We start from the raw sequence: 25,344 nt of genomic DNA, 5'->3' as shown, positions 1-25,344 counted from the left end.
CAGTGCTAATTTTTTCTGGGTGGCTATTTAGTAGACTCCAAACCTGGAATTGAGCCAACCATCTCTCTCTTTCTTTGTTTCTGTCTGTCTGTCTTTCTTTCTTTTAAGATTTTATTTATTTATTTGACAAACAGAGATCACAAGTAGGCAGAGAGAGAGAGAGGGGTTCAGTCCCAGGACCCTGGGATCATGACCCGAGCTGAAGGTAGAGGCTTTAACCCACTGAGCAACCCAGGCGCCTCTGTCTTTTTCTTTTTTAAGAGTTTATTTATTAGAGAGAGAGTGGGCACAGCTGGGGGAGAGGTGTAGAGGGAGAAGCAGACTCCCCGCTGAGCAAGGAGCCTGATGCGGGGCTTGATCCCAGGACCCTGAGATGATGACCTGAACTGAAGGCAGAGGCTTAACCCACTGAGCCACCGAAGTTCCCCTGAATCAACCATCTTCTCATCAATGTTTGCATTGTTGCTTTTATCATAAGTTAAGTTCTCCTCTGTATTTGGATGTATTTCTGGATCTTGGGGTCTTCCCAGTCTGCTCCCATAACTGTTTAATGCCACAACACCTCAACTTTCCATTGAGGATTTATGACAGTGTGTTCTTTATATCCGGGAGAGCTCTTCTCGCTTTTTCAGAGTGCTTCTGGTCATTCTTACTTTACTTTACTTTTTTTTTTTTTTAAGATTTTTATTTATTTGACAGATATCCCAAGTAGGCAGAGAGGTAGGGGGCGGGGCGGTGGGGAGCAGGCCTCCTGCTGAGCAGAGAGCCGCGATGTGGGGCTCGATCCCAGGACTCCAGGATCATGACCTGAGCCAAAGGCAGAGGCTTTAACCCACTGAGCCACCCAGGTGCCCCATTCGTATTTTATTATCATGTGCTCTTCTTCATCAGACCCCTGTGCTACTGTCCCCAACGAAAACCTATTAATATTTTGGGAAGGATGCTGAACTATCCGGTAACTTAATGGAGAATGGATTTCTTTGTGATGTTGGGTCTTTCTCTTCACAATCACCATACATCTACATTTCACCAGGACTTCTGTGCCCTGTGGTAAAATCCTATGTTTTTGCTGTTACATGAATTGCTACGCATTTTATCTTTTTCATTTGTTGTTTGACATGTCAGGCCTTTAGGGTGATTTTAACTGATTCCAGTATTGTGCACCTAAATGTCATTCCTTTGTTGTTTTTATTTAAGCACTTTTGGTAACTTTATTTTTCTCTGAAGACCCTTTGAGGGGGAGGGTAGGAACACAATTCAGTCTGGACACAGCAGGATGTGTTGCATGGATGAATTCATGAACTGATCCTTACTTTGTGATTGCGGGACCAGCGGTTAAAGATAAGGTTAAGCTGCCCAAGAGCCGTTATTAGCTGGTCTTACGTTGAAGAGCCAGGTTTTCTGGGGCTCTGCTCCAAACATACACTTCGAACCACCTTGAGATAACAATTAACAGCACGTTAAAGTTCTTCTGAAGGCAAACACAGGGTCACTAATAAAAATTGCTGGCATTGGGGCACCTGGATTGCTCAGTCATTAAGTGTCTGCTTTTGGCTCATGATCCAAATGGTCATGATCGCAGGGTCCTGGGTTTGAGCCCCACATTGGGCTCCTTGCTCAGCAGGAAGCCAGCTTCTCCTTCTCCCACTCCCCCTGCTTGTGTTCCCTCTCTTGCTCTGTCTCTCTCTGTCAAATAAATAAATAAAACCCTTAAGGAAAAAAATACTGCTGGCATTTATTGAGGACTCATGTGTGAAACATCTGTTGGGGGCTTCATGTATTACTTGTCCTCTGACACCCCCACCACCATGCGAAGGTACTGTGACTTACCTGTGCTTTGCACATAAGGCAACTGTGTGGGCAAGCCACCTGCTCTGTGCCTCAGAGTTAGACACATTTCTTTATTACAGCACTTCTCAGTGCCTTTAATAGCATTCCAGTGAAATTGTCTGTACTGGTCACAAGAGGTAGTGGTTTTTAGGAAGGCATTTTGATTTGTTTAAGGTAACTGAAAAATTAAAGATGGGCTCTTCTCCCTGTTTAAATGTACATTATTAAGTTGTGTATGGATTTTAGTGGGATATTCTGAATACCGATTTGCATTGTGAGTCTCCAAGGGAAGATTTGCTGCTTTTGGCATTTGACTGGGGCTCTCTGTGTCATCCTAAAAAGGCACTGGCTCATTGCTAAGTGCTATTTGGACATTGGTCATTTAATCCCCAGGACAGCTTTAGGTACCCCAAGAGCTAAGCTGATTCCCATTCTGCAGGCAAAGAGTCTGGGTCCTGGAAGGTTAAGGTGCTTGTTCAGGTCCATGATGTCTAGGAAGTGCCCGTGCTGGGACTCATGCCCCCTGCCGTGTCTGGCCTTTCTTCTCTGCCAGACCTGTAGGCACCAAATGGATACTGCCATCTGCTCTCTTGGACAGCTTTATTTCTCTCTTACCAGGGCCACAATCATGTCTCTGGAAGACTTTGAGCAGCGTTTGAATCAAGCCATTGAAAGAAATGCGTTCCTGGAGAGCGAACTGGACGAGAAGGAGAATCTCCTAGAATCTGTTCAGCGGCTGAAGGATGAAGCCAGAGGTCAGGAGGCCTTGACTTTGTTCTGTTTGTTCGCTAGTGTTTCCCCCTCTGCTGACTTGAGAACATCTTGTCCTGCAGTATTGCCCAGTGTTACCTTTGCTAGAAATCCGTTCCCTGCTCGGCACACGGGCAGCCTGGTCACAGGGTGCAGAACCACACTGGGCAGGCTTCAGCCTTGGTCCCCATCCCCTGCTCAGAATTGTCAGATGTCTGACCCTCTAAAGACCTCTTGTAAATACTTAAATGCACCCCTGGCTGGCTTTTTGATTGATAGGTATATAAGAGTTTTGTGGGGAGAAAGTTCTTTTTTTTTTTTTTTAAAGATTTTATTTATTTATTTGACAGACAGAGATCACAAGTAGGCAGAGAGGCAGGCAGAGAGAGAGAGGAGGAAGCAGGCTCCCCGCTGAGCAGAGAGCCCGATGCAGGACTCGATCCCAGGACCCTGGGATCATGACCTGAGGCAAAGGCAGAGGCTTAACCCACTGAGCCACCCAGGCGCCCCTATGGGGAGAAAGTTCTTATGGATAGAATTGTTCACGCCCATTGTTCTTGTGGCTTAGAGCTCAGAATTCCCATCACCATTTGCTCCATGGAAGTTCCCGGTTCCAGAGGTAGATCTGGATGCAGAAGAGATTTTTTTTTTAACATCCCAATTAATTGTTCATAACATTTAGTTTCTAATATACAGCTAGTAGAAGGAGGATTAAAAAGAAAAAAAAATTTTAATATACATTGGGGTACATGTATCACTTTATTTTTATTATTTTTTTTTAAAGATTTTATTTATTAGAGCATGACCAGGGGGAGGAAGAGAGGGAGAGGAAAAAGCAGACTCCCTGATGAGGAGGGAGCCTGATGTGGGTGCGGCTCGAGCCCAGGACCCTGGGATCATGACCTGAGCCAAAGGCAGAGGCTTAACCAGCTGAGCCACCCAAGAGCCCCTAAGAAAAAACTCTTTTTAAGTGTGAAAGGTGGTTGTATAAATGCCCGTCCATAGTGAAACGATTAAACAAATTACACAGATTTACTTTCTGGAACATTAAATAATCATTAAACAAGGTATAGATATAAATAAAGTTAGATGAAGACATACTGTCCTGGACTGTAGCTATATTTCTATTTAGGCTTAATAAGAATTATTCCTATTATATGCTTAATAGAGATACATATAAATTCTTTGTCTGAAAATACAGGGAAAAAAGGATTGAAAATATTACCCCCATATTACAGTGGTTATGAGTGAGGGAGGGCATTTGCGGAAAGCATATTTTCACTTCGTATTCTCTATACCCGATTGCAGTGAAATTGTTCTGAAACAAGAAAAGCATTCGTGTATCTATCACTGTCACAGTTTTTGAAAATTTTTAGATCTTTTTGGTTTTGCGTAAGAAATCATGTAGTTCTACAGGCCTGCTAGGCCAGACCCTGTGGATTTCAGCTTGTTGAGGGTCTCCGCCTACAGGTTTTCGTTCTGATACTTCTTTTCCCTGACTTCTGTCTCCTGCTGACCCTCCCCATCCTTCCCCATCCCCCGAAGCAAGAACCTAATCTGAATCCTCGTCCTGACTCAGATTTGCGGCAGGAGTTGGCCGTGCAGCAGAAGCAGGAGAAGCCCAGGACCCCCATGCCCAGCTCAGTGGAGACCGAAAGGACGGACACAGCCGTGCAGGCCACTGGCTCCGTGCCGTCCACACCTGTGGCTCATCGGGCACCCGGCGCTAGCTTAAACACGCCGGGGACGTTCAGACGCGGTAAGGGAGGAGCCATCGGGAGCATTTTCTTTGCTTGACAAAGCTTTCCCAGGGGTAGCGTCCTAGGCGAGAGGGACCACAGGCCCAGGCTGTACTGCAGGGAGCAAACTGGGGTGTTCGCAGCAGAGCGGGGAGCAGCTTTGAGATAAGCAAGAAGAGCCTAGAAGCGGAGCTGGTGTACCTGGGCTGCGTGGTAAAAACGTGAAAACTTTGAGTTTTCTCCCCAGCTCCTCTGCTGAGGAACCGAGACTGTTACCGGGCCACCTAACAGCAAGCGACAGCAATAGGCAGTTACTAAGTGCTTGGCCTGTGCTAGTTAGCCACTCTGCTTGGCGTGCTTTGCATATATATGACCTCACTGAATTCTCACCACAGGCCCTAGATGCAAGTGCTATCCCCATTTGGTGGATGAGGAGACTGAGGCCCTGATAAAGGAGCTCGCCTAAAATCATACCACTGCTACATAGCAGAGTTGGGATTCAGACCCAGGCTGGCTGCAGGGCTCATGCTGTTTTATCCCTTAGCCTGCCTCTCGGATCCAGAGGCCAGTGGTTCTTCAAGAATCACAATCTAGAGCAGGGTTTTTTCCACACTTGAGTATGCCCCTGAGATTCAGCAGGTCTGGGCAGGGCCTGAGATCCTGCGTCCTAACCAGCACCCCAGTGATGCTGGTGCCGCTGGTCCCTGAGTCCTGCTTGGAGGAGAGGGAGGGGCATCCAGAGAGTTAAGCCCCTTACAAATGTGGTTTGCTCTGATGCTGTTCCTAACTCTGTGGACTTCCTAGAGCTCCAAGAGGACTTACTTTGATTTTGTTTTGAAAGAAGAACACGTAAAGTTAAGCATTGAATATAGTGGTTGTCAGGCTGCAGAAAGTTGGTCCTCAGGTAGACTCTGCCTGTGTTAGGTAACTAGTGAGTGCACCAGGGCCGCCTGCGGGATCGGAGGGCCGAGTCAGCTTCCCAAGTGCGCCCCCATGGTTCTGCGTTGAGGGATGTTAGTGCACAGACTTAGAGCTGCGGGTTGGCGGGTTGGTGTTACGTGTGCTTTCTTTTGCATACCCAGGTCTGGACGACTCCACGGGTGGGACCCCCCTCACTCCTGCAGCACGGATATCAGCCCTCAACATTGTGGGAGACCTGCTTCGGAAAGTAGGGGTAAGACTGCCCGGGCTCCTTGCCTGTGTTTCAGGATATCGGAAACGGGTTACCTTTCCGGTTCCTTTCCCCTTTAGCAGAGACTCCCTGTGTTTTAGGCAAAACTCTGCTTCTTTTCGAGTTCCTGACAAACACCCAGAGCTCTGACTGTTTTCCCTTTGATACCTGGGCATATCTTTCCCTGCCATTTTTCTTTTTTTTTTTTTTTTTTTTTTTTAAAGATTTTATTTATTTATTTGACAGAGAGAAATCACAAGTAGGTAGAGAGGCAGGCAGAGAGAGAGAGAGAGGAGGAAGCAGGCTCCTTGCGGAGCAGAGAGCCCGATGCGGGACTCGATCCCAGGACCCTGAGATCATGACCTGAGCCGAAGGCAGCGGCTTAACCACTGAGCCACCCAGGCGCCCTCCCTGCCATTTTTCTTTGGGATTTCGGAAATTTGGTTGGTGTCTGATTTTCCTTTTTTTTTTTCTTTTTTTTTTTTGAAGATTTTATTTATTTATTTGACAGACAGAGATAATGAGTAGGCAGAGGGGCAGGTAGAGAGAGGAGGAAGCAGGCTTCCCGCCAAGCAGAGAGCCTGATGTGGGGCTTGATCCCAGGACGCTGGGATCATGACCTGAGCTGAAGGCAGATGCTTTAACCCACTGAGCCACCCAGGCACCCCTATGATTTCTTTTTTCCTAATTTGAAAAAAACCTGAGAAACATTTAAAAATTACCTTTTTAAAAGCTTCTTAGGGAGTTAAAGACAATCTGAAAAGGCTAGGGCAAAAAACTTTAATTTCATAGGTTTTATATTCATTACAGGGGAATGAACTTATTTCTTAAGTCTCTAACTTAAGAAATAACATAGGTATTCTTTGTGGTGGTTTCTTTTATTTTCAACAATGATGGCCTGGAATGGTCACATAATTTAAATCCTGCCAGAATGTATGTAGTAAGAACTGCAATCTTCTAGAAGCTTGCAACTGATGTCTCGTGTTTTTCCTTTTATCTTTTGGTTGCCTGGTTTTCTGTACCATAAGCACAATTTCTCTCTCTCTCTCTCTCTCTTTTTTTTTTTTTTTAAGATTGATTTATTCTTTTTAGAGAGAGCATAAGTGGGAGGGGCAGAGGAGGAGGGAGAGAATCTGAATCAGACTTTGCACTGAGAGTGGAGCCTGACGCAGGACTCGATTCCACGACCTTGATATCACGACCTGAGCTGAAACTCAAGAGTCGAATGCTTAACCGACTGCACCACCCAGGCACCCCCACACATTTCTCTGTTAATGTTTTGTGTAGTTAGCATGCAGGAAGTGTGGGCTGGCCTCAGTGCCCTGTTGGTTTTCATGGGGTCCCTTTCCAGCAAGGCACATGGCTTCTGCACAAATCACTCTGTGCATGTTTATGGAGGTGAACAAAAGAGCGAATCATTCCGAATGTGGATTTCCTATTTCCCATAGGCAGAACTGGATAATAGGCAGGGTAATTGTTTTCCCTGGAAGCTCTGAAATGTCTTAGGCCAGTGGCTCTAAAAGTTGATGGACATTGGACTCCTTGCGGGCCCCACGCTGGAATTGCAGCGTCCAACACAAATTGAGGACCCCTTTTTCCAGTTATTGTCTGTGTATAGGCTCTGGGTAAGAGGGGAGTTCTTGTCTCTAACTTGGAAGATGAGTGCGTGTGTCTCTCCAGGCCCTGGAGTCGAAGCTTGCGTCCTGCCGGAACTTCGTGTATGATCAGTCCCCAAACCGAACGAGTGGCCCAGCGTCGGGACGGGGGAGCAGGCACAGAGATGCCGGTGAGAGACAGCCGAGCAGCACCGGTGTGCCTCTGGGTGACAAAGGGTCAGTATCTTTAGCTGTCCACTCCAGGGGGGAGCCTCCAACCCGTGACCCATAGCCATTTTGGAAAAGTTGCAGAGTTATGTCCATGAAGCTTTCCCTCTATGTCTTTGAGACAGAGTTAGGTGGTGTCTTCTGGTTAAGGGCAAATGCTCAGGGAGAGGCTAGTTTTCATTAGTTGATTCTGGTAGCCTCAGCTCCTGGTCATGCTGGGACCATGTCCTGTGTGAAACCCTGGTTTGAGACTTGGGCTCCAAACACAGCTCTGCTTCCCCCAGAGGAGGATTTTTTTTCCTTAAACAAACAAACAAAAATCTTTAGAAACTCAGGAAACAGACTCTAAGTTCCAGCCCAGACTCGATTCCTAAAGCCAGTCACTTGAGGAGAAAATGCAAATCTGACCTCTGACAACTTGGCATGTTTTCTTACCTGCGGAAAATTGGGGGCAGCTTCTAGATGCATTCGTTTTCTAACCCATGCCACCATTTTCCTGGCCCCCACGCCACGTCACCATGGGAAAACCATGGCAGACAGATAGCAGGAAACAGAAGACTCATTTTCCACGGCAAACACGCGAATGCCAGCCCGGTCCATGAGGATGTTTTTAGCAGGTCTTCCGTGATCAGGCTTTCCGTGTGGCCTTGGGAATGTGGGAGCCAGATGGCCAGTGTCCTTTCCTTCGCTTCACAGGACAGAAAAATGACACCCAGGGAGACCCTGATCCTGACTCCTGATCGTCACTGTTAGAACTTTGTGGGCCCCGATGCTAGCTAGTCACAGCTGTCATGTCCGCCTAATTTGGTTTGCTCTGTCTGAAGGTTGGGAAAACGCCTGGAGTTTGGGAAGCCGCCTTCAAATACTTCCGCACCGTCGCTGCCGTCAGCTCAGGGTGTAGTCAAGATGTTGCTTTAGGAAATCCACGGAAGCTGAAGCCCTGGTGTGTCCGTGCGGGAGTCCTGCCTTTCCTCCCCTCTTTAAACTAGGTGTTTGTGTTTTTAAGTTAGTTTGAGAAATAGGAGCAAACAGTCACATTAGCCAACGAGGCCATCGCCCATGGTCGTCCCGGGGAAATGTGTCACGAGACACAAGATGGGGACATCTTTGCTGGTATGGACAGGGACAAACGGGACCATCTGGTAAGGGCTCAGAGGTGCGGAAGCTGAGGCTACCCCATCCCTGTGAGCTGACCGGAGTCCCGAATGGTTCTGAGATGAGTTTTTAATGTCTGGAGATGCCTTCAACGTGGCATGTGAGTCCACCTCAGGACAGAACCCCCCAGTGCTCTGTGGCACAGGAAGTGTCTGTGTAATGAAGTCATGTCTGGGAGAGAGGGGCACAATAGGCCCCTGCCTTTTTAAAAAGAATCTATGCTGTCATGTACCTCTGGGACTTTTTCATCTGCCTCTCCCTGAGGCACTGAGAAGAGGTGTTTGTGTTTCTGAGGAGATCTTAAGCTTCCTCGTCAAAGAAGAAACAAACACGGATTTCCACGTGGACGTTGGGTGTGCTCAACCCTGCTTGGTGTGAGCTGCCGCCTCACACCTTTGGAGGCAAGTAAATAGAACACACGAAATCAGGAGCATGCCTGCAGCTTAATGGCCTTTGTGTCACTAAATTATTTTTCCAAAAGAATAGCAAAAATGTCCTTGAGTTGAAGATAGAACTTTGCAAGTGCTACTGAAATTCAACAGACAGTTGGGCTCTGCTGGCCGGCTCCTTACCCTAGGAACATTCTAACCTGTATTGGCGAAAGACATACTTTTATTTTTTTAAACGAACAATAAAATCAAGAGAAACTAAGTTTCACCTAGTTTGTGGTGGTGGAGGTAAATGCCAGTAAATGCCACTTCATTTGTGTTTTCCTGTTCGCTTGCACGGTTTGCACAGTGGTGAGAACCTTGTTTTTTAACCAGATAACTAAACAGAAAAAGGAAACCCTACTTGTAAAAATTCGCTTCGAGTCCGCTCCTTAGAAGGAAGTGTACTTGGGATATGTGTGTGTATTGCTTGGGGTATATTTGCTTATGGTCACTGGCTTGAGTTTTTCGGTTTGCATTATTTCTTCTCAGATCTATTGGACCCCCACGGAGTCGGTGTGTGGACTTGTTTTGTCTTAAATAGAACTTTTGCAAGGGATCTCTATCTGGAACACTCAAGCTGAGGAAGGAAATGACCCACAGCCTGGTGTTGTATGGCCCCCGCAGTAGGAATGGCTTTTATGTTTTTAAAGGGCTGTTTGAAAAAAAAACAAAAAAAAAAATTGAAAAAAGATAGATACACGTTTGACAGACCATATATAGCCTGAAATACTGACTCTCTGGCCTTCACAGGAAGTTTGTTCCCTGTTGGATGGAGTCTTGTGTTTTAACCTAAAAGTTCAAGAATCTCTTGTACTCTTCACAGTATGTACGTATGGGTTTGGACTGGTCAGGACGTTCTTCCTGGTCATGTTCCCGATGGTCGTACTTCCTGGGCCTGGAGCTGCCCCCCTCTGGTTGGAGAAGTCCCCCTCCCACAGACTCACAGGACATGTCTGGTAGCTGGGTTTTTTGTTTTTTTGTGGATTTTTGGGGGGGGGGGCAGTTTTGGGATCTCGGTTTATTTCATCTCCCTAGGCCTCAGGTTCCCCATTGATGGATGAAGAGTAAACTCGCTTCACAGGGTCACCGTAAGGATTCTGGAAGAATGCCCCTGCCCCCACCCCCCCCCATTCTTTCACTCTCAAAAACAACAGAAGAGCTGACTGCCTTCCGGTGATTTATAACCTTTTATTCGTGAGGGTGTCCTTAAGTACAATCGGGGTGCGTATAAAACAGTGTTTAACAATCCTGCTCGTTCCCACCGGAGCAGGGTCTCCTTTTTAATTCCTGTGACTGCCGAAGGCACTTGGTCTCTGTGAACTGTGTGCGTCTGAGGTGTGGTCACCGGGAGGGGAAAGAACTCAAACAGGGGCCCACGCGACACGTGGGCAGGGGACACAGGGGGAGCGACTTGGGAGCAGGAGGCAGAGGCGGCACCCACTCTGGTGACTTCCTCCCCATGTCACAGTGACCAGGCACTGGAGTTAGATCTTCCCTAAAAACTCACAGTCGCTGCGCAATTCACCGACGGGGGGCAGCGGGGGTGTATCTGTGTCGCCTGTTGGGTTTTTTCATTTGGTACGTCACTCGAGAGTTCCATGATGCCCCGGACTCAGGACTGTGGTGTTTATAGTCATCGTGAGGGGTGTCTGTGGTGTTCGGAATCTGAGGCTGGATTTTGACAGTGCTGAGCAGAGTCCACTGGGTTCGGTTTTGTCCTGACTGCAGCGAGTCGTTCATTCGCTGGCTTTGGTTCCGTTGAAGTCTGCGTCGCGAGCGTCTGCTTCCTCGTCCGAGCCGTCTGCGTTTTCAATGACCCGACGTCCTCCAGACCTTCTAGCGGGCACGAAAGAGGTCTCGTTGCCTCGCCTGTGGGATTCGAGAAAACACGTGTTTCTTGAGTACGGAAATCTCCCCCGAGACGGGAAGAACTTTTTCAAAGGGCCAAAAACGAACACGGACAAACTCAAGTGAGAGGCGGAGACTCTGGTTGAAGTCAAGCCCTGACCAGCCTCAAGGTACAGTTAGCATTTCATCAGCTGGCCTGGGGGAAAGGAGATATTTCAAAGCAAGATGATCTGCTTTAAAAAAAAAAAAAAAAATCTGGCTCAGTCATCCAATGTTCCAGAAGATTCTGGTCTGCTGGGGTCTTTAATTAAGAAAAGAAGGAAACACCAATTGGAGGCTGACACGTCCCCGTGGGCTTACTTCATACCCTGTGGGGCCAGTGTAAAGGGGAGTGTGTTCTCATGCTGTACCTCCTTTTCAGAAGGTAGAAATGGGGAGGGTTGTAGGTTGTTGGTTGGCAAGGGGTGGGACCCCCTCCCTTTGCAGGGGAGAGGTCACCGCGGACGCCAGAAGGGTGCTCTCAGTTCGGGCAGCGCAGGGCCCCCTGCTTGCGTGTGGAGCAGAATTCTTGGCGTGAGTTGTCACGGGGCAGGGGTCTTAACTGATTTTCGCTCACCATGCAGGTACCAGGCCTGACCTATAGATAGGTGCTCACGGAATACGTTAGAAAAGTAAGATAGACCTGTTCATCTGAGATGTGTTTTAGCGCTAGCTGGTAGGGCCCCCCCATTTCTCTGTCCTTAACGGCTCCCATCTCTGGAGTGCCAGATGCCCTGAGTTACTGTCAGGGCCTGCCCGGGTCACCTGACCTAAGTCTTCGCTTAGGAGGGCAAGCAGGCAGAAGGAGAAGACGGAGCCACCCGCATTCAACCTCCTCCTCTTGGAAGACCTGTTGGCCCTCTCTTCTGCGACCACAGCAAATAATCTTGTTGGGCTCTGGCTGTGTGGCCCTGTTTGACCCGAATCGGAGGACCTATCTTAACTCATTTTAGGAGGCCTGAGAGGAGTGCAGATTTTCTATAATGAAAACGACCCGCTCCACCATGCAAAAAGGCTGAGCAGAAAAGCCACAAGGGAAAGAGCTCCCCTCCGGTTATCCGTGCTTTAGTCAAAAGGGGCAACTCAGGTAAGATTGGAGGCAAAGCAAAGCCTAGGGTATTCTGATTGCTGAGAAGGGGTGTCCCAACCGGAGCCTTTTAGGGCCTGAGAGTGGGAGAGACATGGGCTGGGAAAACCCACCCCAGTTCAGAGAATGGTACTTTGGGTGGGGGGCGTAGTGATCAGGAACGAATACTTCAAGTTGTAGCCACTCCAAGCTGAAGGCTCCGCCAGCCTCACGTCAGGGGGAAACTGGGAGGTGCCAAGTGCCCTTAGAACTGACTTTCCATCACACTCTCTAGAAGTGACCTTAAAAAATCCTCCTGATCACTGTGCTTTCCAAGAACCTGGGTCCCCGAGAAGGGTCTCTGAGGACAGGACAGGACAAGTAGCAGCCACCACTCACACGGGTCTCCTCCGGCACCGCCCCTCCCTGTTCAGACTTGATGGGACAGCCTGGGGCTGGGAAACCCTCTCTCTCCTCCCATTCCAGGCTCCAAGCACTCTTTACCCTTTGGGACAGTCTGTATGGGTAAGTGTGAAGAGCTGAAGTGAGAAACGGGTTCCCTTGATCTAAGAGGTAAATCGTGCCCAGAGTTCCCATAAGCCCCCCACCCCCACCTTGCTTAGTCTCCCATCCTGTGAACCTGTCTCCCAGTTCAGGTGCCCGTCTTGAAGGAATTGGTTTCAAATCCAAGGCAAAGACTGGCATTGGCTGCATCTGTCCCCCCATGAAGTAAGGGACCCCCTCTAGAGATTTTCTTAAAGGGTCTGATCCTAGAGCATTCGGCTTCTATTCATGGCCTCAGAGAACTTGCGTGAGGCCCTAGTAGCATGGCAGGAATTGACCCAAGACCTAGCATTTTTTCTGCAAGAACTTGGGTTCCCATCAACTAGGGGGTGCCATGTCCCGGCTGAGCTGGCAGGAGCACTGCTCAAAAGCTCTTCCCAAAGGTCCTGCCGATCCCTCCGTCAGCCTGTAAGTACCCGGGTAGTGGCAGCAAAGCTGGGATTCTCCAAAAGAGCAGAAGGGGGACACCAGCCAGGGCTGGCTCGGCCTCTCAGGGAAACTGAGCCCCAGTTTCCTAACTTCACATGAGATAGAGCTGTGAGACGCCCAGGCATTTCGAGGCCTCTTAACTCTGTCTCGGAAGGGCGCTGTGTTCTTCCTCAAGTCTCGGGTGTCCACTCCCTGCTCTGAGTATGTGCCCGCAAGACCTCTATGGAAAAGGCTCTGTGGCAGGACCACGCTGGGCTCCAAGGGGGCCGGCGTGTGCCCTGGTGTGCTTGGAAATGAAGCTAGCAGCTGACCGGGCCTTGCTTCAGCCCCACGCAGCCACAGCAACTGTATGAGGCGCGGTGAGAGCTCATTTCTTTTGCAGATGTGTTTGTGGAAGCCCAGCTGCGGGGGCTTGTGGGGGAATCCAGTTGTCGGGCTGGGGTTACCATGACCCTGTGCCCTGTGAATTCGGGTTGGCGAACCAAAGCAGCCAACCTGAAGCTGTGCTCCAGGAATGGACCCGGACTGTGGAGCTGTCCTACCAGCTCAGTGTGGGGTCTTAACCAGACCAGGGAGGACAGCGCAGCCAAGTGTCCTAGCAGTGTGGGAGACACACCCTCTTAGGTAAGAACAATCCAGGTGACACACGCAGCCTCTGAACAGAAGTCAACACGTGGTGACAGGGACACGCTGGGAGCCATGGCCGATGCCAAAGCAGAGGTAGGAAAGGAAAACAGGTCAAGAGATGAAGTCTTCTTAGTTTGATCTCGGCTGTGATAAAAGGGTTTTGAACTAAGATCTCCATGCCTGCAGGTTTTACAGCAATCTCGTGGAAATCTGAGGGCAGAGGCCAGAAAAGGGGGCTACCAGGGACAGGGCGGGTGGGGTGGCAAGAGAAAAGTGGAACCCAAGTGCCACACACATGAGCTGCGAAGCGAAAGGCATGATACCTGGTGAGTCACTGCAGAGTTTCCTGGGGGAGGGGGCCTCTGAAACAGAGAGAGAGGCCCAGGTGGTTACCATCCGCAAACGCGAGGGAGGCTCTGTGAGTGCGGGCTGAATCATTAAAGACCTTCACTTCAGCTCTTAAATGAGGCATGTAGAAGGCAACCTGGCAGTGAGGCCTGTGCTACCGAGAGCTCTTAGAGCGGCTGATGCACCTAAGCCTTTAGCATTTGAGAAGCTCGTGTCGGGAGCACTGGCGTCATGGCAAAGGCTGGGTACAATGCGCAGGTTCTACCAGGAGCTGAGATTTATCTGGTCGGTAGAACTATGAAACTTGCTTTGCGCTTGTCCTCGGAGAGCTGGCTAGGGCATACCCCCTCATTCAGAGCTCTAGTGCTTGCCTTCTGGTTTTACACGAGTAGGAGATTCAGGAGGCAGAAAAGGCAGGCCCTGTCTTCACCCCGCCTTAGCATTTGCTCATACTAGGACTGTAAGAAACGGAGAGCTGTGCGCCCTAAGAAGGGTTGTTTGGGGCAGAACCCACAGGGGATGTTCAGCATGTGCCAAAAGGGTCATTGGTCCCAAGAAAAGGGAGCAGCGACAGCTTAGGGTGACAGCCAGAGAGGCCGACTGCTGCCCCACCACACGGCGGGATGCCGGGGAGGGTCAGGGTCCAGTCCCCAGCAGAGCAAATTCCAGAGGTCCACGTGGTGAGAGCAGCTTCTTGTGGACCATCACCCTGGGGGGTTTTCGTAAGCCTCTATTGGACCTGAGGGCTTATGTCTGGCTTCGCTTCCAGCAGTGGGACCCACAGCCCCTCACCTGGGGCAGGATCTGGGGTCTCCTTCCCGAAGCCCTCTACCCTTCCTCGCCAGCCCTTCTCTTCCCCATTCTGAAAGGGGTTTGGGCTTTCCCTCATCCATGCAGGGGTTCTCAGGGTCTGGAGTTGACACGGCAGGTGGTTTTTGTTGGTGCCTGGCCATGACCTTGGATGACTGAGTTGCACAGAGACAAAGGTATTCCCTTTCCAGCCCATTTTAAATACATCTGATTATATCAGAGATAGTCTTTTTGGTGTACATGTCTTCTGTCACTCTCTTGTTCACTGAAAAGTAGGCCTTTCTGATTGTAGTCATCAATTTGTAGCCACGGGGGCTAGAATTCATTATTGCTTTGTTTTCGCTGTATTTTATTGTGTTGTGACCCGTTAATGCCAGTGATGCTGGTTTAACCATACAGGGGTGGTAGATTTTATTTGCAAATAGATGTGTGTGATCAGAACAGTTAATTTTCAAGACAATGGGAAGTCAACCAAGGTACAGGTAGTAGAAGGTTAGAGCAGAAGGGCCAAAGTGATAGGACAATGAGGTTGGGGAAACATCTGTGACTCAGTGATTGAAATTTTGTGCCCAGCACTATCCCGGGCACTGGGGATGAATGAACAGACAAAACCTGACCCATGTGCCCAGGGGGTCAGAGTGAAGGCTAAAAGTGACCTAAGTAAAATAAATAGGTTACATGGGGACAGGTGGGCAAGGAGGAGGACTGCAGGGAGTGAAGCCAGACGTTGTAGACCAGGTATCGTGGATGAGTCCGTGCCTGAAGGAAGGGAAGGAGAGATCCGGCCACACGGAGAGCTGGGGGAAAAGCATTCCAGGCAGAGGCAACCACCAGTGCAAAGGCCCTGAGGCAGCCTGTATAGACTTAGAGGTCTCATTTAGGAGGCAGTGGATGGAGATCCTTAGGGCCTCCAGGAACCAAGCATCATAAAGATGCTGCTTTCAGTCTGCACTAGGTGAAGCTGTTGGATAGTTCCAAGCAAAGGAGGGTTGTGACTCCCCTCGGTTTCAATAGCATCCGGCTGGCTACTGTGTTGAGAACAGACTACAAATGCAGAGCATGAACACGGGCCCATGAGGAGAGTGTGAGAATTATCCAGATGGTAGGAGAGAGTGGCTTGACCCAGGATGGCAAGAAACAGCTGCATTCTGTATCTACAGTATTTTTAAGGGAAAGTTGACCAGATTCTCTGACAGATTACATATAAGGGATAAAGGAGAGGAAAAAGCAAAGTATGACCTCAGGTTTGTAGCCTGGGTTAATGATGGCGCTATCATTCCCGTTGCTGAGCTGGAGAAGTCTATGTGGGAAGTGGTTTGGGGGGGGGAGGGGTTCAGTCAGGGCTCAAGGTGTGAGCTGCCCTGTGAGGCACTGGGTGGGAATGGCACAGGGGTCTGGGGTTCCAGGAAGAAGTCTGGGCTGGAGATAGAAACAAGGAGGTCACTAGCTGTGGGTAGAATTCAAAAGCCACCAGGCTGTTTGAGATCAGCCAGGGAGTGAGCAGAGAGAGTGATGAAGAGAGACCAAGATGGCGGGGCAGGCCACTTGGAGATGTACCAGCAGAAGAGGTGAGGAAAGACAGCAGGAAAAGCAGCAAGCAAACCAGCTGTGGGGAGTGTCCAGGAAGCCCCAGCTAAGGAAGGACTGGCTGCACCAGCGTCCAGTGGGGCCTGAGGACTGACCAGTAGGGTTGTGTGGTAAAGATAGGAGGGAAGTAGGGCTCAGCTCACGGAATGACTCTGTTGGTGGAAAATGTTGTAGAGGAGAGAAGAGTAAGAATTTCTGGAGCAACGTCCTTGAGTGAACACGAGGAGTACGTCTACCAGAGGCATTAGCATGAGCTGGTTCTAGATGGTCCAGCCCAGAACGGGGACAGAGAAGAAATGAGCGTGTCTGTCAGGAGGTAGGTCAATGGGGGGAAACGGGCCCTTGTAAGGATAGGCCAGGAGAGTAAGTCTGGGGGGAAAGCAGATGTCCAAGGGAGAGGGAAGATGAGGGGAGCCTGAGGTCCAGGAAGCAGTGAGTGGGGCCCATTCCCCCTGGCCCTAGAGGATGCCCGGCAGGAAATGGCAGTGTGCTTGTTTGCTTTTCTCAAACCACTCTGAGCAGAAGGAAGAAAGTGTGGTTTCGTGTGCATGGTGTTTGAACAAATTAAAGGCGGCAGCCGGGAGAAGGCTCGATGTTTGATGGGCAAGTTAGAGCTAGGGCTGACCCCATGGAGGGATCGCAGAGGAGATGCGGGATCACCTGCCTGGAGGGCTGTGGGCACAGGCAGGAAGCTGGGGTCCCCGCCTTCAGGGAACCCGGGGAGGTGTTGAGGGGCCCAGAGGTGCGGGAGTGTGGGAGAGAACTCAGCCCCGGTTAGGGCAGAGGTTCTCAGCCAGGGACGACTGCACCCCCACGGGAACTGGACAGGGTCTGGAGACATTTTGGGTTGGCAGGATCCGGGGCACGCTGCTGCCGCTGGTGGGGAGAGACGGGGCCTGCTGCTCACATCCCCCATACGCAGGCCAGCTCCTGTGATCTAGAAAAATCGATCCAGCCCCAACAGCAGTGGTGACAGAGCCCTTGGGGTAGACCACGGAGCCGAGCAGAGTCGGGAGCAGAGGTTCAGGAGAGGAGGACTGGTGCTGATGCGGGCGACGGGGGTTAGCCGCCTCCTCCCTGAGGACTGGCGGGGAAGGGAAGCAGCCGTCCCAGAGGCCGCGGGAGCATCCGCGTCCCCGGTCGGGCCTGGCGCACGCCGGAGCCCGCGGCAAGGAGCAGGACGCAGGGGGCAGGGGCGCTGCCCGCCTCACCTGAGCTTGGTCTTGAGCGCGTTCACCTCGCGGCCCATGGCCTCGTTGCTCTCCGTGGCCTCGTCCAGCTCCCGCTGCAGCTTCCTGCGGTTGGCGTTGATGCGCTGGGACTCCTCCTCCGCCTCCTCCAGCTGCCGCTTCAGTTGCTTCACTTTGGCGTTTCCTTTCTCCGCCTGCCCCGGAGAGGACGGAGGGTCAGTGGGGGGAGGGGGCCATGGGGTCTGCGCTGGGCGGAGGGGCGCGGGGCAGGGGTACCTGCTCCTTGTACTGCTCCGCCATCTTGCGCTCGTCCTCCACCTGCAGCAGGACCTCCTTCAGCTTCTTGTCCTTCTGCTTCAGCAACTTGGCGGCCGCCTGCTTCTCCCTGCGGACGGACACGGAGGGAGTGGGGCCGGCTTCCCTGGCTGTCGGTGCGCAGCCCCGACTGGCACTGTGCGCGCCGTGAGCACCCGTCCAGAGCCCCACGCTGGGGCTCCTCCCCCAGATCGGAAGAACCGGACTCGGCCACGAAAGGGAGCCTAGTTCTAAGTCGGGCTCCAACACGGGGAACACGCTCCGTGAAGGCGACAGGTGACCAAAGGCCTCACAGCACGTAATTGCATTCACAGGAGAGGCCCAGAACAGACCACAGAAATGGGAAGTCGGTCAGTGGGTGCTGAGGGCTCAGGGACACATGGGGGGGCGGGGAGGGGTACAGGGGGTCTTATGGGGGGTACGGAAGTGTTCCCTGGTTGGCGGTGGAGAGGGGGCCCCTCTCTGCAAATAGACTCAAAGCCATGAAGAGGAGCACTAAGGGCTGAAGTCTGCAGCATGGGAGTGACTGGGGAAGCCACTGCCAAAATGGAAAGAACGGGAGGGAATCCTTGCCATCTGACGGGGACCACGGTGCTGTGACCTTCCTTTCTCGTGAGCAGCGTTCCTGCAGCTGCTTGTGCTGCATGGGAGGCTGATGAGAACTTTCTGTACAGCCCTTAACCTGACGTTCTGCAAATGCAGGCCGGGGCAAGCCGGCGTGCCCCCTGGGAAGGCAGGCTGACCTCACCAAGGAGGCCTGCTCCTTTGTGCAAGGGTCTCCTCCGGGCCAGGCCCACCTCTCCCCCGTGTGCACACACCGTTCCCCTGGCACGGCTGCGGTCCGGGTACCACAGGGATGATTTCCCAGCCACAGCTGGGGCCTGGAGAGCCTAAGCCCCCCACCCCACCCCGGTTCCCCCCTGCCACGCGCTGGCACGCAGGTGGTCTTTGCAGCCCCGGCTCCACGTACCTGGCCTCCTGCTCGACCTGCTCCTCCAGCTGTGCGATCTTGGCCTCCAGGGCCGCAATGGTGGACTTGAACTTGGACTTGACTGCCCCCTCCATCTCCTGCAGCTTGCTCCGGAGCTCCTTGTTCTGCCGCTCGAGCTGCTGCCTTGCGCTCTCGTTCTTCTGGGCCGCGCTGCGTTCCGTGGCCAGTTCGTTGTTGAGCTGTTCAGCCTGTGGAGGATGGGGAAGGTCATGAGGTAGGGGCACAGAAGCCCAGGGTGGTCCACAGAGGTGATGAATGTCTCCTGCTGCCCCCCCAACCACCCCTCTTCTTCAGCTTCCGCATGGGTCCATGGAGCTGGAGCCCCCAAGAGCCCCCCCCCCATGTCCTCTAGCCACCAGCTCCTTCCTGGGCACAGGGGGAGCGTCCCGGTGCTACAGGGTTCCCTGTTTCTAGGTCCCGTGGTGGGTCCCTACCACCCGTCCTGGAGCCCGACACTCAGTAACGTCACTGAGTGTTCAGGAGAGTAAAGCTGGGGACAGAACAAGAAGTAGACCCCCAAGGCCCTTCCTCGAGGTACACAGCGTCTGCTGGAGGAAGCCAGACACACACCGGCCCGCCGCGGAGACCGTGCAGGCTGGCAGGGTGCTGCGGGACCATGAGAGGAGGGAGCAGGGGTGGGGAGCAGACAGGCTGGCCCCCGGAACCCGTGTGGGCAGCGCTGGCGCTGCTCCAGGGCCCTGCCCCGCGCCGGCCCCCACCTGCTGCGTGGCCTTGCGCACGCGGTCACTCATGGCCTCCATGTTGCCCTGCTCTTCCTCCAGCTCCTCCTCCAGCTGCGCGATCCGGGCCTCCAGGCGGCGCTTCTCGTCCTGAAGGGTGTTCCTGTGGGGAATGCAGCCACATCTGGGGCTCGAGCCTCCCTCGGGCTTGTAAGATTCCCTCTCCTTGCAGGAGTGATGCCTGAGGGTTGCTCTCCTTTACAACAGGAAACAGGCTCCGAGACTTAGACACCTGTGTGTCCAAAGTCCCACAGCCGGCCAGGAGGGAGCCAGGACTCCTACCCAGTTGGTATCAGCAGACCCAGGCCTGTCCCAGAGTTTCCGCGCTCTGATGCCCCCAGCCGCCCCAGCCCCGCCATGCTGCTTATTCAGAATGAATGAAACTGGCCACACTCAACTGGGGGGTGAAGACCCCCGGGACAAGCTCAGCAGGGCACTGTCATTTTTAGCATTAAAATGGGTGTCCGGGAGGTGCTCCCAGGAGCTGCCTCTCTCTCATCATCCACGTCTAGGACCTCCTCCTCTGTCCACGGCCCCATACCTTCCCGAGACGCTGCTGGCCAGCTCCTCCGCCAGTTCCTCCTTCTCCAGGTCGGCCTGTTTGCGAGCCCTCTCGGCCGCGGCTAGATCCTGGATGGTGGCGGGTCGGGAGGAAGGAAACCTGTTACCTACCACGGAAGGGCTGCACCCCAGCAGTTTCTACGGCCGCCCCTCCCTGAGCTCAGGGGAAGTGTGTCTCCACATCCCGTCTTTCCCTGCCCTTACTCCGGGGTTCGGCCACATGGAATGCCGGATGAATGGGAGAAATCTATGGGGACACACACCGGCGTGCCAAGGGCTCCTACCACGACACCCCTACCCCCTCCCCCCATTCTGGGGCTCCCAGCGAGAAGGTTTTACCTCCTGCAGCTGCATGAGTTCTGCTTCTAAATTCTTCGCTTTCTTCTCATTCTCTTTGGCGGTGGCAAAGATCTCATCTCTGGAGGCTCGGGCATCATCCAGCTCCCTCTGGAAGTCCTTCATCTGAGCCTGCATGAGTCAACAGGAAGGACAAGCCAAGAGGTCCTTACTCACCCGAGTTCCGCTGCCCAAATGAGCTTTCCCAGGCCAACCCCTAGGATTTGCCACCATTAACCACAGAGGCGTCCCCATCCTAGGAGCAATGCCCGTCATCTCCCAGGACCAGGCTGCTGTTTGGAGGCCCCGTTCTGGAGGGGCTCAGCAAGACCTAAAATATGGCGATGGAAGGCCACGGCCACATGCCTGGTAACCGTGCCTTACCCGGGGCAGGAAAGAGCCCGCAAATGCCGAACGGTGCTGGGAAAACACCAGCTCGTAGGCACCACTTCCAGGCCTGCGTCCTGCTGCTGCTGCCTCCCCGACCTTGGGGAGGCCATTCCTCCCCCGGCCCCGCCCCGCCCCGCCCCCGTCAGCCGGCACCCTGCTTCGGACGCATCACCCACCTGCAGTTTCCGAAGCTGCTTGATGGCTTCCTCCCTGCCCTTGATGGCGGAGTCGGCCTGCAGCTCCAGGTCTTTGAGGTCCCCTTCCAGCTTCTTCTTGGCCGCGGCTGCCAGGGCACGCTGCTTCCTCTCGTCTTCCAGTTCTGTCTCGTACTCGTGAAGCTGAGCGAGGAGGGGGGATGCGTGCCGCTGGGCTGAGCCGTCCCCCCAGCCCCGCCGCCAGCCGGCCCCCTCCCAGGTGGGTCTTCCCGCCCCCAGGTTACAAGGGAGGAAAACCAGTCTCCATCGGGCCAGGAGGTGGTAAGGGGAGGAAGGAAGCTGGCTCCCCTCCCTCTCCCTGCCCTACAGACCACCTTTTCCCTGGCCTGCCCCGGATCACCTGCCGCTGGAGCTGTCTCCTCTTCTCCTCGTTCTGCTCGTCGCGGGCCTGCAGGTCCCGCTCAAACTGGCCCTTGAGGGCCTGCATGTTGACCTCGAGCCGCAGCTTGGCGTCCTCCGTGGCCTGCAGCTCGTCCTCCAGCTCCTCCAGCTGCGTCTTCATCTCCTCCATCTGGGTTTCCAGGGCCCGCTTGGACTTCTCCAGCTCGTGGACCTGTCACGCCAGAGCGGACGTCATGAAGACGGGCAGGCCGCCCGCAGGGCCAGGAAGCTCGTTCGGGTCCGAGAGAGGCGGCTTTTGTCCAGTGAGGACCAGAGCCTTCCTCTGGGAACTGTGGACTCGGAGCCACCCCTCCCCAACAGCTGTTCCCAACCCACGTGGATGGGACCATCCGAGGGACTGCCTTTAGGCCGGATTACGGTTTCACATCAAAGAGGCACGGAGCCATCGCCCCCGCCCCCTGCCCACCCCCAGGACGGGTGACTCGCGGGGAGGGCGACTTACGTTCTTGCCCACGTCATCCTTGGAGCTAACCAGATCTTCCATCTCGGCCTTGAGCATCTTGTTGGCCCTCTCAAGTTCCTCTTTGGCCTCCAGAGCCTCCTCGAGGGCTCGCGCCAGGGACAAGGCCTTGGTTTCCTTTTCCCTGGCTTCGGCCTCGGCTCTGTCCCTTTCATCCGCGTACTTGGAAGAGATGCTTTTCTCCTCGGCCAACAGCTACAACACAACAGAAACCCTGGCGGTGACCCCTAGGCCAACCCGAAGGCAGGCTTCATCTCATTGCAAATACAGGTGAGAAGCCTCGTGTCCTGCTGAATTTACTCGGGGGCAGGGGTAACTCATCCAGATACCTATGGAAAGAGCTAATGACAAGCCTGCTTCTGACTTTGAGGTCGACCTTATGCACAGCCAGCATCTGCTGAGTCTCTGTGCTTTGAAATCACTCATGCCGCCCATGTCGGTTACAACACACAACTGCTGGGGTCCAAGTGACATTTAATCCTGCTGGGGGCCAGTCATTTTGTTGTTTTCTGACCACTCGTCTCCGGCTCTCAAAAGTGCCCTCGGAGCCAGACTAGGGACAGTAATCTTATCTGCAGAGAGAGCAGCATATATCATACACGGAAACATCCAAAATTCAGACTTCTAGAAGTCAGCAAAGACAAGTAAGTAACAGGGACCCCCAAATAGCACTGTCAATGCAAAAACCCTACACCCAGTGTGACAGGAAAAGAAAAGATGGGGCCTTGGGCCTTCAAACCGATCACGGAACAGCAGGGTGCCAACAGTGAAGACAGGCCCACCGCACAGAGACGGAAAAGGGAAGGGCCAGCCTGTTGCCCAGAAGCCTGGTACTCTGAGCCCCCACGCCTCTGACCCAGAACCATCCCCAAAGTGATTTTTAGGATAACCCCCAGTCACTTGCAAACCAAATGATATTTGCTAAATTTGAATAACGTAGTAAAAGTCGGTATTTGGGGATCTAGGCTACAGAGCTGCAGGCATCGATCAGAACTCAAAGTGTACACTTAAAATTTGTGCATTTCCGTGTAGGTAAACTTTTATCTCCCTGGAAGCAAGCTTCTATCTTGAACAAGAACTCTAGTTGATACGCAGAATACAGAGGGGGAGGTCAGTAATTTGCTTTGAAATGCATCCAAAAGGTAAGACCCCCTTGACAAGTACAGTTCATGCTTGTAAATAAACACATAATAAAGCAAGTCTGGTAAAATGTTTGCAATCGCATCCAGGTGGTGGGCACATAGGTGTTCACTGTTGTGTGATTTTAGCGTGTCTGGGTGCTTGAAATTCTGCGTAATGAAATGTGAGGGGAAATTGGTTATCTAAAGGGTAGAAACATTAAATGACTTGGAATATTTAGGAGGCAACCCGCAAGTGCTTAAGTCAATAAAATGAACCTCATTGCTTATTGGGGTGAGAAACTCAGACATCACTGGGGTCCCTGGGTGCCCTCATGGTGGGGGTACCTGGCAGTCATGTCTGGGCGCTGCTGCTCTCCCTACTCTGACCTAGGAGCCCTCGTGTTTCGTGGTCACCCGAGACAAGGTGACTTTCCATTGCCACCAGCCAAGCAAGGATGAGTTGCAGAGACACAGCAACCCCACCAGCGGCCTCGGAGCCCCACCTGCCCCGGCCCTCGTCCGCACACAGAGTGGACCACCCTCCAGCCCCTACCTGATCGAACTTCTTCTGCTTCTTTTCCAGGTTGGACACCAGTTGCCGCTGGTTGTCCAAATCGACGACCAGGTCGTCCAGCTCCTGCTGAAGCCTGTTCTTGGTCTTATCCAGTTTGTCATAAGCAGCTGCCTTCTCTTCGAACTGCTGGGTGAGGCCTTCGATTTCCTTCTGGAACTTCTTCTTGCTCTCTTCCAAGGCTTCCACGGTGCTGGCAAAGTCCTGCAGCTTCTTCTTCGAATCGGAGAGCTAAAATGGCAGTGTCCAGGCTCCAATAAGGGGAGAGGGCCTTTGGGTGATTCCCGTCCCTGACCCCACCCTGGGAAGAGACAACCTTCGCTGCACTGCAGAAATTCAACAGCAGGGGGAGCCAGTGAGCCAAGCGAAATGGCTCCACCACCACAGCCCATCCGAGCTCACAGCCAGCACCTGGATGTTCAGAGTCGAGATGTGACGCTCCAGGTTCTGCTTGGCCTCCATCTCCTCGTCCAGCTGGTCCTGCAGGCTGTTCCTCTCGTCCTCCAGCTGCCGCAGCTTGGTGGACACGTTGAGCTTCTGCCGGGTTTCTTCTTGAAGCAGCTCCTACGGAAGGATGCACGGAAGTCCCAGGGACCCACGCCCGCAAGTTCATGCCCCAGGGTCCCTCCAGAGGATGTGGCCGAATACCCACCTGGGTGTCCTGGAGCTGGGACCCAAGGGACGCCACGTCCTTGGCCAGTTTTATGGCCTTCCCCTCAGCCTCGCTGAGCATCCCTGTGACGCTCTCCACTTCATTCTGAGGACACCAAGAGACTTTGGTTAGAACTTCCAGAACAGGGTCCTTGTTAAGAGAAGCCCCCTCTAGTCGCACAGTGGTTCCTGTGGGATCTGCCGATTGAGACACACCCAGGAGCTATGGGCCTGATCACACTAGCTCTGCGGCTCCCAAGGGAAATGTATCCCCTCCAAGCTGGGATGCCTGGTTCTAAGAACCTCCTAGAGCGCCCAACTGTATTGACTGGGCCCAAATCCCACTAAATAGATCCCAGATCCTTCCCAAGGTTGGGGGAAAATGAAACAGGTTTGAGAATCCCCACACAGAGCTCTTCTGGACTCGCCCGCCCCCTAATGCTGGGGAAGAGCATACAGAGGGCATGTCCACTTCCAAGGGCCATTTTCCACCGCCCTCTTCCTCACCCCTAGTCTTGGCCCTCTCATGGGCCCTTAGGGCTAAAGCCAGAGATGCGAGGAACAGGTCTTTTTGCAAGTGTCAGTCCATTCTCTTCCCACTTACGAGGATGTAAGTGATTCTGACTCTGCTCCTCTAGCACATTGCTTCTGTTGGGAGAGCAGAACCTTTGCTCTCCCCTGCACGCAGGAAAAAATCCCATTTAATGCTTCCCCTGCCCTCTTATCCCAAGCTGTAAGCACATTAAATAATTATCAAAGGTCTGCCTGTATCCCAGAACTGGAAATCGGGCCAAATGTCTAGTCAAAGCTAAGTAAGACCAAAGACAGACAGACTTAATCTTTGCTCAACTTGAAGCCCATTTATGGCTTCTTGTCACTCGGAGTAAAGACATGCACGTAGAATGGGGCCTTGAAGGCCCTGTGCCATTCAGCCATGACCTACCTCTCTAGTCCCACTTGGCAGCACGTTTTGCCTTCCAGCTCAGCATTCTAGCTCTACTTCTCTGATCTTTTCTAATTTCCCCCACCTACCACTGGGCCCTTGCACATGCTGCTCCCTCTGCCTCCCAGCCTTCTTATCCCAGACTATACTTCCACCTTATGGAAGCCTTTCTCGACTCCTCCTCCTGCAGGCCAAGCCCTTTGTTAATTTATACTTACTGCTTCATTTGACCTTCATTCAT

At 52.7% G+C, this 25,344-nt stretch overlaps 3 protein-coding genes across 6 annotated transcripts in view; 2 read left to right on the top strand and 1 right to left on the bottom strand.

The window, feature by feature from the left end:
• Positions 1 to 9,119, top strand: part of NDE1 (nudE neurodevelopment protein 1) — a 32,626-nt gene extending 23,507 nt beyond the window's left edge. The window contains exons 5-9 of one of the 2 annotated variants that reach the window (XM_082715020.1): positions 2,449 to 2,585; positions 4,160 to 4,339; positions 5,402 to 5,493; positions 7,171 to 7,322; positions 8,010 to 9,119. In XM_082715020.1, the coding sequence (XP_082571146.1) occupies positions 2,449 to 2,585; positions 4,160 to 4,339; positions 5,402 to 5,493; positions 7,171 to 7,322; positions 8,010 to 8,022 (574 nt within the window). In that variant the 3' untranslated portion in view covers positions 8,023 to 9,119. The remainder of the gene's footprint in view (positions 1 to 2,448; positions 2,586 to 4,159; positions 4,340 to 5,401; positions 5,494 to 7,170; positions 7,323 to 8,009) is intronic. The other variant, XM_082715019.1, reaches the window with a different exon arrangement.
• ABCC1 (ATP binding cassette subfamily C member 1 (ABCC1 blood group)) overlaps positions 1 to 25,344 on the top strand; it is a 318,947-nt gene that overhangs the window by 10,876 nt on the left and 282,727 nt on the right. The gene's annotated exons all lie outside the window — the stretch shown is intronic.
• Positions 10,074 to 25,344, bottom strand: part of MYH11 (myosin heavy chain 11) — a 111,581-nt gene continuing 96,310 nt past the window's right edge. For 2 of the 3 annotated variants that reach the window (XM_082714961.1, XM_082714963.1), the window contains 13 exons: positions 24,162 to 24,266; positions 23,921 to 24,073; positions 23,492 to 23,740; positions 21,800 to 22,012; positions 21,296 to 21,508; positions 20,917 to 21,078; positions 20,354 to 20,482; positions 19,995 to 20,083; positions 19,433 to 19,556; positions 18,693 to 18,901; positions 17,684 to 17,792; positions 17,429 to 17,601; positions 10,074 to 10,768 (listed from right to left, as the gene is read on the bottom strand). In XM_082714961.1, coding sequence (XP_082571087.1) covers positions 10,636 to 10,768; positions 17,429 to 17,601; positions 17,684 to 17,792; positions 18,693 to 18,901; positions 19,433 to 19,556; positions 19,995 to 20,083; positions 20,354 to 20,482; positions 20,917 to 21,078; positions 21,296 to 21,508; positions 21,800 to 22,012; positions 23,492 to 23,740; positions 23,921 to 24,073; positions 24,162 to 24,266 — 2,061 coding nt within the window. In that variant the 3' untranslated portion in view covers positions 10,074 to 10,635. Of the gene's footprint in view, positions 10,769 to 13,795; positions 13,835 to 17,428; positions 17,602 to 17,683; positions 17,793 to 18,692; positions 18,902 to 19,432; positions 19,557 to 19,994; positions 20,084 to 20,353; positions 20,483 to 20,916; positions 21,079 to 21,295; positions 21,509 to 21,799; positions 22,013 to 23,491; positions 23,741 to 23,920; positions 24,074 to 24,161; positions 24,267 to 25,344 lie in introns of all 3 variants that reach the window. The other variant, XM_082714962.1, reaches the window with a different exon arrangement.

This window comes from Mustela nivalis (genome assembly GCF_964662115.1).
Source record: "Mustela nivalis genome assembly, chromosome: 19".
NCBI lineage: Eukaryota > Metazoa > Chordata > Mammalia > Carnivora > Mustelidae > Mustela > Mustela nivalis.
This window is presented reverse-complemented; position numbering and strand designations above follow the sequence as displayed.